At 44.9% G+C, this 13,557-nt stretch overlaps 1 protein-coding gene across 1 annotated transcript in view; it reads right to left on the bottom strand.

Annotated features, from left to right (window-relative positions):
- The window catches only part of LOC141265030 (mycolipanoate synthase-like), a 121,876-nt gene that overhangs the window by 5,801 nt on the left and 102,518 nt on the right, over positions 1 to 13,557 (bottom strand). The window contains exons 5-6 of the mRNA XM_073677571.1: positions 4,397 to 4,600; positions 886 to 1,067 (exon numbers count right to left, since the gene is read on the bottom strand). Coding sequence (XP_073533672.1) covers positions 886 to 1,067; positions 4,397 to 4,600 — 386 coding nt within the window. The remainder of the gene's footprint in view (positions 1 to 885; positions 1,068 to 4,396; positions 4,601 to 13,557) is intronic.

Genomic DNA, 13,557 nt, shown 5'->3' with positions numbered 1-13,557 from the left:
TCTTCCACTCTGCTCTATCAATGACACATCAGTGCTGATGTCATACTGATTGACAGCTGGCTCCCTACTACCTAACTGAGCGCAGGTGCACTAAGCTAGTGTGATTCATGTTTTACGAGCTAGCGCATGAGCAGTGCAAATAACTGTGCAAGTGACTCTGATTTCCAGCACCTTCACTGGGTATAAGTGTCACTAGCAGACCTATCAAACTACACTGCTCATGCAATGCAAATCACAGAAACTCAGTGTGCCTGTGCGGAGTTAGGTAGCAGGGAGCTGGCTGCCAAAAAACATGACGTTGGCAATGACACACCATCGACAGAGCAGAGCAGATGCGAAGGAACTGCTCTGTCAACGTCACATCACAGAAAGTAGGAAAATCGCTGCCAGGAGTGGTTTGTGACTGCTTTCAGCCAGGAGAGAATAGCAAGTACCTACCGATAAGTGCTTAGTCCCATAGAAGAAAGAAAAAAGTTCCCCCTTTTAAACTTGGGAAAAGGAAAAGTCTCACTGACGTATTGGTCACTTTGGAGAATAGTGGATAGTAGATGAAGCATAGGCAATGAGCAAGAGGAAGATTGCAATTAAAGTGAGGAGAAAAAAACAACTAAAAATGAATGATACCTCTAGAAATGAAAGAAAAGATTTACGGTACACAGATCTGACCTAGTGACTAAGCCTCACACAATGTCATGATGACATGGGTCTAAGGAAGTGACAGATTTTGCTAGAAGATACCTAATTAAAGGATGTTGGCCAAAGAAGTGAAGCCCAGCTGAAACAGATGGGAAATGACATCGGAACTAGATGTCTTGGATATTTTTGCTCATTTCTAATAATATCAAAGAGATGGTAGAAAACATTGAGACTGTAAACATTTCATACCTTTTTTAAAGGTTTTAGAAGAACAATGCCACATCCTTCTCCTCTTCCATATCCATCAGCTTGATTGGAGAAAGGTTTACTTATACCATCTACAGAAAGCATTTTTGCTTTGCAAAGGGCAACAAAGATGCGAGGTTCGAGGATGCAGCTGACTCCGCCACATATGGCCATCTGACAATCACCTTAAATATACAGAAATAAATATAGATTTCAACACAAATTAAACAGAAGCGTACATACACACATGGTCAAAATTGTTGGTACCCCTCGTTTAATGAAAGAAAAACCCACAATGGTCACAGAAGTAACTTGAATCTGACAAAAGTAATAATAAATTAAAAATCTATGAAAATGAACAAATGAAAGTCAGACATTGCTTTTCTGCTTCTACAGAATTAAAAAAAATTAAACTCATGAAATAGGCCTGGACAGAAATGATGGTTCTTCTTAACTTAATATTTTTTTGAACAACCTTTTGAGGCAATCACTGCAATCAAACGATTCCTGTAACTGTCAATGAGACTTCTGCACCTCTCGACAGGTATTTTGGCCCACTCCTCATGAGCAAACTGCTCCAGTTGTCTCGTGTTTGAGGGTTGCCTTTTCCAGATAGCATGTTTCAGCGCTTTCCAAAGATGCTCAATAGGATTTAGGTTAGGGCTCATAGAAGGCCACTTCAGAATAGTCCAATGTTTTCCTCTTAGCCATTCTTGGGTATTTATAGCTTTGTGTTTTGGGTCATTATCCTGTTGGAAGACCCATGACCTGTGACTGAGACCAAGCTTTCTGACTCTGGGCAGCACATTTCTCTCTAGAATCCCTTGATAGTCTTGAGATTTCATTGTACCCTGCACAGATTCAAGACACCCTGTGCCACATGCAGCAAAGCAGCCCCAGAACATAACAGAGCTTCCTCCATGTTTCACAGTAGGGACAGTGTTCTTTTCTTGATATGCTTAATTTTTCCGTCTGTCAACATAGAGCTGATGTGCCTTGCCAAAAACTTCCATTTTTGTCTCATCTGTCCATAGGACATTCTCCCAGAAGCTTTGTGGCTTGTCAACATGTAGTTTGGCAAATTCCAGTCTGGCTTTTTTATGATTTTTTTTCAACAATGGTGCTCTACTTGGTCGTCTCCCATGAAGTCCACTGTGGATCAAACAACGCCGGATGATGCGATCTGACACTGATGTTCCTTGAGCTTGAAGTTCACCTTTAATCTCTTTAGAAGTTTTACTGGGCTCTTTTGTTACCATTCGTATTATCCGTCTCTTTGATTTGTCATCAATTTTCCTCCTGCGGCCAAGTCCAGGGAGGTTGGCTACAGTCCCATGGATCTTAAATTTCTGAATAATATGTGCAACTGTAGTCACAGGAACATCAAGCTGCTTGGAGATGGTCTTATAACCTTTACCTTTAACATGCTTGTCTGTAATTTTCTTTCTAATCTCCTGAGACAACTCTTTCCTTTGCTTTCTCTGGTCCATGTTGAGTGTGGTACGCACCATGTCATCAAACAGCACAGTGAGTATCTGTAGCCCTATATACAGGACCACTGACTGATTACAAGATTGTAGACACCTGTGATGCTAATTAGTGGACACAACTTGATTTACCATGTCCCTTTTGTCAAATTATTTTCAGGGGTACCATCATTTCTGTCCAGGCCTATTTCATGAGTTTAATTTTTTTTAAATTCTGTGGAAGCAGGGTTGAAAAGCAATGTCTGACTTTCATTTCTTCATTTTCATAGATTTTTAATTTATTATTACTTTTGTCAGAGTCAAGTTATTTCTGTGACCATTGTGGGTTTTTCTTTCATTAAACGAGGGGTACCAACAATTTTGACCATGTGTGTATGTACAATACTGTTCGCTATCTGTATTGAACACTGACTTTATGGTCGACTAGAGATGTTTTTTGACCTCCAAGATTAGTTGTTAGTTCACTGTAGGAGCCCTGATTGATAATCCTCTCAAGATTCAGGACTGTTCCATCTGGACTCCACATTTAGATTAGACTGTCATTGTGGCTCTTTATGAGCTAGCGCATGAGCAGTGCAAAGGAATAACATTGTGACATAACGATGATGCGGTGCTTAGACCGTGCCAAAGGTGCCTTGCAGGACCTTTCACGACATTATGACGTGTGTAATGAGATGATGATGTGTGTCACAATGTCATGACGTTGCAGGGCCTCGTCAGTGTGAAAGATGCCAAGAGCTGAAGAAAGACAAAAAAGATGACAGATGGGACAAAAGGAGACCACTGGAGCAGCAATAAAGGACACAATAAGGCTGAATGAGTATCATTGTTTTTTTAACCCCTTTTATTAGACTGAATTTGATTTTTTTTTTAGGATAATTTTATTCAATCCAACTCAAACAGATTCACTCATCTCCATCCATCAGATCACCGTTCACAGGTTGCTCAGGCATCAGATGATTATTATGTGCTGAGAACTGTCATCAAAGGTGCAACACATGAACATGATCTTATTTCTTGCATGTGTACCATCTTAGACCTCAGTTCACATTGCTTGGTTTTTTGTCTTGTTTGCATTCTGTGCAAATTAGGGGTGTGGCATCCCCCTTGTTGAGCTGGTCAGTATATATGTAGCTTACCACGGGCTTGGGTGGTCTGATATTGGGACCCGGTTCTATTTGTCTACCCTTTTATATGCATTACTTCAACTCTGATATACAGTAAGGTTTTTAATATAGACAGTGTAGGACCATCCCAATTAGGGTCACCTAGTCGCTGGTGTGACGGCTTGTATACTTTTTTTGATCAAAAATAGTTCACTAAGTACCCTATATTTCATATGCAACTTTGCTTTACATTTATATATAATGATGGTAGGGATGTGATATATTTTTTGTCTTTTGTAGGTTTTGTATCTTTTTGCTAGTGTGAACATGCTCTTATTTCTTGCATGTGTACCATCTTAGACCTCAGTTCACATTGCTTGTTTTTTTGTCTTGTTTGCATTCTGTGCAAATTAGGGGTGTGGCATCCCCCTTGTTGAGCTGGTCAGTATATATGTAGCTTACCACGGGCTTGGGTGGTCTGATATTGGGACCCGGTTCTATTTGTCTACCCTTTTATATGCATTACTTCAACTTTGATATACAGTAAGGTTTTTAATATAGACAGTGTGGGACCGTCCCAATTAGGGTCACCTTGTCGCTGGTCGGACGGCTTGTATACTTTTTTTGATCAAAAATTGTTCACTAAGTACCCTATATTTCATATACAACTTTGCTTTACATTTATATATAATGATGGTAGGGATGTGATATATTTTTTGTCTTTTGTAGGTTTTGTATCTTTTTGCTAGTGTGAACATGCTCTTATTTCTTGCATATGTACCATCTTAGACCTCAGTTCACATTGCTTGGTGACATGAAGAAAGGAAGTTGTAAAGCTTTTAAACATTTGTAATACTTTATGTAAAGAACAAACAAAGAACAACATATCTATCAAGTCTTGGTCTATTTAATTGTTTTTACCTTGTCTGATGGCTTGGCATGCATAATGTAAAGCAACTAAGGAAGAAGAGCAGGCAGTGTCAATTGATAGGGATGGTCCCGTCAGATTAAAGCAGTATGATATCCTGTTTGCAGCGATGCTCGTTGCTGTCCCAGTGCCATTAAAATGATTAATGTTATCTGGAGAATTATTATACACACTGACAGCATCTCTGTTCATAAGACCTGTATACAATAATACATTATTCTGTGTTAACATCGTCTTAATTTATTTTCTTATTATTCTGTACATAGTGGATTAATAATAATGTAATGATAACATTACTACAACATTTATAAAGAGCATAATGAAAAAGTAAAATGCAAAACATTCTAATTGACAAAGTGCAATGTAATTAGTGGAGGGCAGAGCAAACAGTAATGATTGTGATGATGACATGTAGAATAGCTGTATTGACATAGGAAAGTGGAAATCATTTGATTTTGTTTAATCACGCAGGGTAAAAAGATGCCCACAGTCCCTGAATCAAAGCATAAAGGAGTTTCCTGGTTTTGGAATACCCATCTCCCATTTGAAGTTTGTACTGAACTGTACTCACCCTCCTCAGGTCCAGTGCCGAGTCTCCGCCTCTGTTCCTATTGTCGGTTATTGTCTGCAGCACCTTCGTCACGTTAACAGCACTGCAGCCAATTATTGAGTTTATCAGCTTGGAAGTTAAATTAATTAGATTTAAACCGTTTTGAGGAGAACAAACATGGCTAACATATAGCCTCCAAAAAACAACAAAATTGTATTATTGATAATATTAAAAAGCGGGAACAAACAAATAACCCAAGTGTGAACAGATCAAGTACACTCATGAATCACCAAACCACCCCCCCTCAAAAAAGGGTGTGTATAGGGTAGTGAATAGGGTCCAAGTTAGGGGTTGTGTCAATAACACCCAAGCCCTCAGGATTCCCCACCATTTGTACGTAAGGCCACCACCCTACTACCTCCTATATATAGCCAGAAAAATTGAGATTTAAACGGAGTCCCATATGATGTTGGTTCATATCTCTCAGTGTACCGAGCTAATTAAGTGACAAAAGTGCATAAAGTAATACAGTGCATATAAAAACTGAAAAGACAAGTTTCCCACTAGGCTCTTATGATAGAGACTAGACACAGTATAAATATCTTGACTAACAGGACCCTAAGTCAAAGAACCTATATGCTGATAACCAGCCTTGCAGTGGAGGTTGGCACCCTAGTTAAAGCAGGCGATATGGCACCCACGCTCCACGGCGGCTTTCCCTGACTTGCCCTGGTTAGACCTAGGACTATATCGTTTGTTGCATAACAGTCATATGCAGACAATGAATATACGGCATAACAATAATAATGCATTAAATGGAAACTTATCTTGATATGAATATACACTGTGTGCAGAATTATTAGGCAAATGAGTATTTTGATCACATGATACTTTTTATACATGTTGTCCTACTCCAAGCTGCATAGGCTTGAGAGCCAACTACCAATTAAGTAAATCTGGTGATGTGCATCTCTGTAATAAGGAGGGGTGTTGACTAATGACATCAACACCCTATATAAGGTGTGCTTAATTATTAGGCAACTTCCTTTCCTTTGGCAAAATGGGTCAGAAGAGAGATTTGACGGGCTCTGAAAAGTCCAAAATTGTGAGATGTCTTTCAGAGGGATGCAGCAGTCTTGAAATTTCCAAACTTTTCAAGCGTGATCACCGAACAATCAAGTGTTTTATAGCAAATAGCCAACAGGGTCGCAAGAAGCGTGTTGGCCAAAAAAGGCGCAAAATAACTGCCCATGAATTGAGGAAAATCAAGTGTGAAGCTGCCAAGATGCCATTCGCCACCAGTTTTGCCATATTTCAGGGCTGCAACGTTACTGGAGTATCAAAAAGCACAAGGTGTGCGATACTCAGGGACATGGCCAAGGTAAGGAAGGCTGAAAAACGACCACCTTTGAACAAGAAACATAAGATAAAACGTCAAGAATGGGTCAAGAAATATCTTAAGACTGATTTTTCAAAGGTTTTATGGACTGATGAAATGAGAGTGACTCTTGATAGGCCAGATGGATGGGCCAGAGGCTGGATCAGTAAAGGGCAGAGGGCTCCACTCCGACTCAGACGCCAGCAAGGTGGAGGTGGGGTACTGGTATGGGCTGGTATCATCAAAGATGAACTTGCGGGACCTTTTCGGGTTGAGGATGGAGTGAAGCTCAACTCCCAGACCTACGGCCAGTTTCTGGAAGACAACTTCTTCAAGCAGTGGTACAGGGAGAAGTCGGTATTGTTCAAGAAAAACATGATTTTCATGCAGGACAATGCTCCATCACATGCACCCAACTAGTGTTGAGCCACCCCCGTAGTGTTCGAGTTCGGTTCGGTTCGTCGAACACCCGTGTGTTCGCCGAACTGTTCGTCGAACTGTTCGTCGAACACCTTCGAACACCGTTAAAACCAATGGCAGGCAAACAAAAACACATAGAAACACATAGAAAACACCTTCAAAGGTGTCCAAAAGCTGACAAACTGCTCAGAAGACACAACTAACACATGGAAAAGTGACAAGTACATATAGTCATGCGAAAAGAAAAGAGGTGGAGGAGTAAAAGGAGGGGGAGACACAGATATAGGCATGTCATGCCCTTCTAAAATCCAAAAAGTGAGAAGCCGAGACGGCCAGTCCGCTCCTGCCCGTGCCACCTCCGTGTCGCCGGGTTTGTGCCAGAGCCGCGGTGAACCCTGACGGCCAGCCCCCCTCTCCCAATACTGGTGCCTGTCCGCTGGTGGGTCGAGAGAGCCCCCCTGTGGTGGAGGCAGCTCTAAGCTTTTTAATTTAAATTGTCCCTCTAATTTGAATGAATACACTTTAAATCCATTTACAAGGATCTATTGGAGGGCAAGTCTCATGCCAGCAGCCGCGTAATTCCAGCTCCAGTAGCGTCCACTAAAGCTGCTGCAGTTAAAAAGCTTTTATAAGGATCGAGCTCGGCTGTCCACCGCAAGGCATCCTAGTGCCAGTCCCAGCCCCTATGCCTTGGGGTGCCTCCTGATGCTCTTCACTAAGTATCCCGTGGTCCCGAAGCATTTCCTTTGAAAAAATTAAGTGTCCAAACTACAGGTGGTGTAGCTTGCTTAACAGCCGGGATAATCCGCTGACTAGCAGACACTGCTACTAGGCACAAAGTATTTCCTGGGCTAGATGCAGTTAAAAATTTGTAAGTAGATACTCTCGTTGGATGCTGAGAAAGCATTCCATAGAGTCTCCTGGCACGCCATATATGATTCTCTTAAAAAGCTTGGGGTAGGGGTCTAGGGGACCCTTTTATAGCCAAAATCACGGCCCTGTATCACAATACGTCACCTAGGCTGAAGATAAATGGAACTGTAGCACCGAGGGCTCGGTTGCTACAGACGTATTGCACCTCACCCAGAGGTGTGATATCTCACTCTCAGATAAGGATGGAGTGTGGATCAGGACCCGACACCTGCATGCATTACACCACATTGCCGTGGGGCAGGGCGACCAATATGCCCCTGAGATGGGCACGACAGTCCCTGTCCCTGGCTGGAGTGGGGGGAGGGAACACTGAGGAAGGGGAACCCTGCAGTGCAGGAGCAGGGAGGAACCAGTTCCTGGGTGCATTGAGAAGGGAGTATAAAAGGTGGGCACCATCTTAGTTCAGTGCAGAGAAGTCTGAGCAGAAGTGGCAGGGAGCAGGGGCTCTGCATGAGCTCTGCTCCGGAGGCGGGCCTAGTAACAGAGGCCCAGGCCTGCAAGAGGGAGAAGGAAGGAAGAGGAGCGGAGAAGGCTCCAGGAACGAGGAATGAAGGGATCCCAGGGGTGCGGACGGGCGAGTCGCCACCGCACGCCCGAATCCACCTGCGTGGAGGGGTCAGGCCAAAGGGGGAGACCGGTCCCCGAACTAGTGGAGGCAGGAAACGACCCTCAGCTAGAAACCGGAGGCTCTGACATTTTATGTGGCGCAGCCCCTTGCTCCACCCGCTAGGAAGGCACCACATAGGGTCAGGGAAACTGGCGCCAAGTTTACCAAGAGGAGGCCCGAGGCAGCCGGACAGAAGTGTTGGTAAGAAAGGCCAGACAAAGGACACACAAAGGGGGTCCTGTGAAGCGCTCCAAAGTTATCTGGGAGTTGTCTGAGCCCCTCACCTGGTGAGCACAGTACGACGTGGGCAGCCGTTACCTGCAGACGTGGTCTGGATAATAAGAACTGTGAGTAAAGGCCCTGAACTGCATCACTGACTCCGTGTCGTTACTGCTGCTGCCCTGCACCATCACCCCCATCCTCCGCATACACTGCCCTGAGGCTATACTCCTCCCGTGGGGAGTTATGCTACGCTCTGCTGCACCCACAACACCAGCCTTAGCGGTCTGCCCTGTAGCGGCGGTTCACTCTGACCGCAATCCACGGGTGGCGTAGTCGGACATTTAAACATCAAAACCACATAAATAGTTCCGCCACTGGTTTGACCGCCCTGAGCCACGGAACCGGATCGCCGCCACGAAGACTACAACCACCAGCATCCACCAAAAAGGGTCCGGCTCCGGGTGTCCCAAGGCCCAGGGGGTGCGTCAGAACATTTTCATCACCTTTCACAATCACCAATGGGACAAGGCAGGGATGTCCTCTGTCCCCTCTCTTATACATCCTAGTGACGGAGCACCTGCTCTCATCAATTCGCCATAACCCCAATATTAGGTGGATTGAGGTGGGAGGCACCGAGTACAAGTGCTCTCTATTTGCTGATGATGTCCTAGTATATATCACTCAATCACATATATCCATCCCTGCTGTTATGGCTGAAATAGATCACTTTGTTACATGGTAAAATTTTAAAATCAATGCAGCGAAGTCTGAGGCCCTCGATGTCTCCCTCCCTAAATCCATATAGGATTCCATCCAGTCCAACTTTCCCTTTGCCTGGCCCTCACAGGGTATCAAATACTTAGGAATTCCTATTCATAGAGACCTCTCCCATCTATGTTATCTTAATTTTGGGCCCTTTATTGAACAATTCCATACAGACCACGGTTGGCAAGTTAGAACTGTAAGATTCACTACGTGAACCACTGGTGTTTTGTGGAAAAGCACATGTACACCGCGTTCCAAATTATTATGCAAAAAGTGTTTAGGAGTGATAAGGGAAGAATTTGTTTGTTTGTCAGTTAAACTCATTGATGGTGATGTGTGTCAGGGCTCTTTATATCACTGTAAGCAATTGCAGACACCTGTGCTAATTAGTTTGGCAGGTGTGTCCAATGAAAGGCAAGACTACTTAAGAAGGCTCTCTCACATTATTAAGCAGCCTACATTTTCTGCCAAAATGGGAAAGAAAAAGGATGTGTCGGCTGCTGAGAAGCAACAAATTGTGGAGTGTTTAGGTCAAGGCATGACTACAATCAACATTGTGCGATGATCAGGATGAAGTGTCTTGGCAATCAAGAAGTATGTAGCTGATTCACAGTACACACGTGTGCGTGCTGATAAGGGCAAATTGAGGACTCTTTCCTACAGGCAATTACGTCAGGTTGAAAGAGCAGCGGCAAAAAAGCCTTGTCATAGCAGCAGACAAGTTTTTGAAGCTGCTTGTGCCTCCAACGTCCCCCGAACAACAAGATGCAGGGTCCTTCAGAGGTTTGCAGCTGTGCATACGCCATCCTGTCGACCTCCTCTATCCACTTCACACAAGCAGAAACGGCTCCAGTGGGCCAAACATTACATGAAGACTGATTTCAAAACTGTTTTGTTCACGGATGAGTGCCGTGCAGCGCTCGATGGTCCAGATGAATGGAGTGGAGGATGGCTGGTTGATGGACACCCCACGCAAACACGGCTACAGCGCCAACAAGGAGGAGGTGGAGTAATGTTTTGGGCTGGAATCATGGGGAGAGAGATTGTCGGCCCCTTTAGGATCCCTGAAGGCGCTAAAGATGAACTCCATAATGTATGTGGATTTTCTCAAACAGCACTTCCTGCCATGGTTCAAGAAGAAGAACTGTGTATTTCACAGCAAGATCATTTTTCTGCATGATAATGCACCATCTCATGCTGCACATAAAACATCTGCATCTCTGGCTGATATGGGCATAAAAGGGGACAAACTTATGGTGTGACCCCCATGCTCCCCTGACCTCTACCCCATTCAGAACCTTTGGAGCATCATTAAAAGGAGTGTCTATGATGGCGGGAGGCAGTTCACATCTAAGCAACAGCTCTGGGAGGGTATTCTGTCCTCATGCAAAACAATTGAAGCAGAAACCATCCAAAACCTGACAAATTCAATGGACGAGAGAGTTCAGAAGCTCCTTTCGAACAAGGGGTCCTATGTGAAAATGTAACATCACCTAGAATAAAGTTTTGAGTTGAAAACTGTTTGATTTCAGTTTCTAACAACCTGCTAATGCTTATAATTTCAAAAATGACCATTTTTTTGGTCTTTATTAAAATGAAAAGGTTGATCGAAAAGTTTGGGGGATCTAAGAGTGTGGCAACCCAGTAGTCATGATTACTTCGAATTCTGACAATATGAGGGTCATGCTGCAGGTAGTGCAGCAAGAAGGCACTTATGTGTCTTGCGCATCTCGGAGCCCCAAAATTATTTTCCGGGCTAGATGCAGCTAAAAATTATTTTTAATTTTAAATCTGGTGAAGCTTATTATAGATGGCCTAATAGGATCAGTGCTGCACACTGCTACAAAGCCCAAATTATTTTCCAGTCAAGATACAGATAAACATGATTAGTAATTTGAAAGCTTAAAACGGTTGGTAGGGTGATTTTAACCAATCATCAAGCTTTTACTCTCCCCAGGATGACACAGGGGTAGAAAAGTCGTTTCGGATCCATGATTTGTTCATCTTTATGAACGTGAGTCTGTCTACATTATCAGTGGAGAGCCGCGTGCGCTTATCTGTCAGCACACCACCAGCAGCGCTGAACACACGTTCAGACAGAACGCTGGCTGCGGGGCATGACAAGATCTCCAAGGCGTAAGTGGCTAGCTCCGGCCATTTATCCAGATTGGAAGCCCAAAAAGAGCAAGGGTCCAGTGACACAGTCGTGGCTTCAATGTTTACTTGGAGATACTCCTGTACCATCGTCTCTAGGCGTTGACTATGTGTCAGACTTCTTGTCTCCTGTGGCCTTGCAAAGGATGGGCTAAAAAAGTGGTGAAATGATTCCGCAAAATTGATGTTACCAGCAGATACTGTGGTTCTGTTACGGTTTGAGTGCTGAACACTTGACGGTCCCACGGTTGGCAAGTTGGAACTGTGAGATTCACTACGTGCACCACTGGTATTTTGTGGAAAAGCACATGTAAGATTCTGCAACAGTCTCTGCTGATACTCCTGCATGCGTGCATCCCTTTCTATGGCAGGAATAATTTCTGCAAATTTACTTTTGTACCGGGGATCTAACAGTGTGGCAACCCAGTAGTCAGGATTATTTCTAATTCTCACAATTCGAGGGTCATGTTGCAGGTAGTGCATCAAGAAGGCACTCATGTGTGTTGCGCATCCAGGAGCACCAAGTCCCTGTTGTGTTGGTGGCGAGGTAACAATCATGCTTCCTTCCTCTGTCCTCTCCCCCCAACCTCGCACAACAGAAATGTGATCAAGGTCTCCCTCATCTGATTAGTCTTCCATCAGTTCGTCCTCCACTTCTTCCTGGGCTCCTGCACCTTCCTCACTAGTTTGGCTGCTACCATGCGCCCTGGTTAAACCATCTCCCCCACCCTCACATGCCTGCCGCCTTGGTGCTGCCGACCGTCTGGACCTTGCAGATGTTAGCCCTTCCGCATACAACTCCTCCTCCTCTACTTCCTCCACCTCCTCTTGTGCCACCACCTGACTCCGAATTCTGTTTAACATGTGCTCCAGCATGTAAATCACCGGAATAGTCATGCTGATAATGGCATCGTCAGCACTAAACATCTTCGTCGCCATTTCAAAACTGTGCAGAAGGGTGCATAGGTCCCTGATCTGAGACCACTCCTCCAGCGTGATTTGCCCCACCTCTGAATCTCGTTGGCCCAGGCTATACGTCAGAACGTATTGCACCAGGGCTTGTCGGTGCTGCCACAGTCGCTGCAACATGTGCAGAGTTGAATTCCACCGGGTAGGCACATCGCATTTTAGCCGGTGAAGTGGCAGGCCCAACGACTTCTGTAGAGATGTAAGTCGCTGAGCTGCGGGATGCGAACGGCGGAAGTGAGCACACAGCGACCGTGCCCTCTGCAGAAGGCCATCTAGTCTGGGATAGTGGGCTAAAAATTGCTGGACAACCAGGTTCAACACGTGAGCCATACAAGGCACGTGTGTGACATTGCCCCGGCGAAGGGCCGCACCCAGGTTTGCAGCATTGTCGCACACGGCCTTCCCTGGTTTCAGGTCCAGTGGAGACAACCATTCATGAAATTGGTTCTCCAGAGCTGACCACAACTCCTCAGCTGTGTGACTCACATTTCCCAGACATTTCAATGTAAAAACCGCCTGATGACGTTGAGCCCTACTGCCAGCATAGTAAGGAGGTGTGCAGGATCCCTTCTGCGCAGTTAGAAAGCTTGTGGCATGACCAGACAGGCTTTGGGTGCAGGTGGAAGACCGAGAGGAGGTTGAGGAGGCAGAAGCAGTGGAGGAACTTTGACATAAAGAGGATTGACGCACAACTCGTGGGGACGGCAAGACTTGGACAGCAGCCCCTTGTCCTGCTGTCACCATAGTTTCCCAGTGCCCAGTCAGCGACATGTAACGCCCCTGTCCATGCCTACTCGTCCAAGTGTCTGTGGTGAAATGCACCCTGTCACACACAGAGTTTCTCAAAGAAGCGGTGATGTTGTGTGCGACATGCTGGTGGAGCGCAGGCACACCTTTCTTTGAGAAGTAGTGCCGACTGGGCATCTGGTACTGGGGCACTGCGACGGACATAAGGTCTCGAAAATCCTCTGTGTCCACCAGGCGGAAAGGCAGCATTTCTGTAGCCAAGAGCTTGCAGATGGTGAAATTCAACCTCTTAGCTTTCTCATGGCTAGGAGGAAATGGTCTTTTACTTGTCCACATCTGAGGGACCGAGGGCTGGCTATTGTGCTTAGATGGGGTTGATAAGGGTGTCCCCAGCAAACTGCCGGTCTGT

This window comes from Phyllobates terribilis, unplaced genomic scaffold (genome assembly GCF_046119375.1).
Source record: "Phyllobates terribilis strain yellow unplaced genomic scaffold, ASM4611937v1 Scaffold_4__5_contigs__length_816908805, whole genome shotgun sequence".
In the NCBI taxonomy this organism is placed as follows: domain Eukaryota; kingdom Metazoa; phylum Chordata; class Amphibia; order Anura; family Dendrobatidae; genus Phyllobates; species Phyllobates terribilis.
The sequence above is the reverse complement of the archived record's forward strand: the minus strand, read 5'-3'. Positions and strand labels throughout refer to the sequence as shown.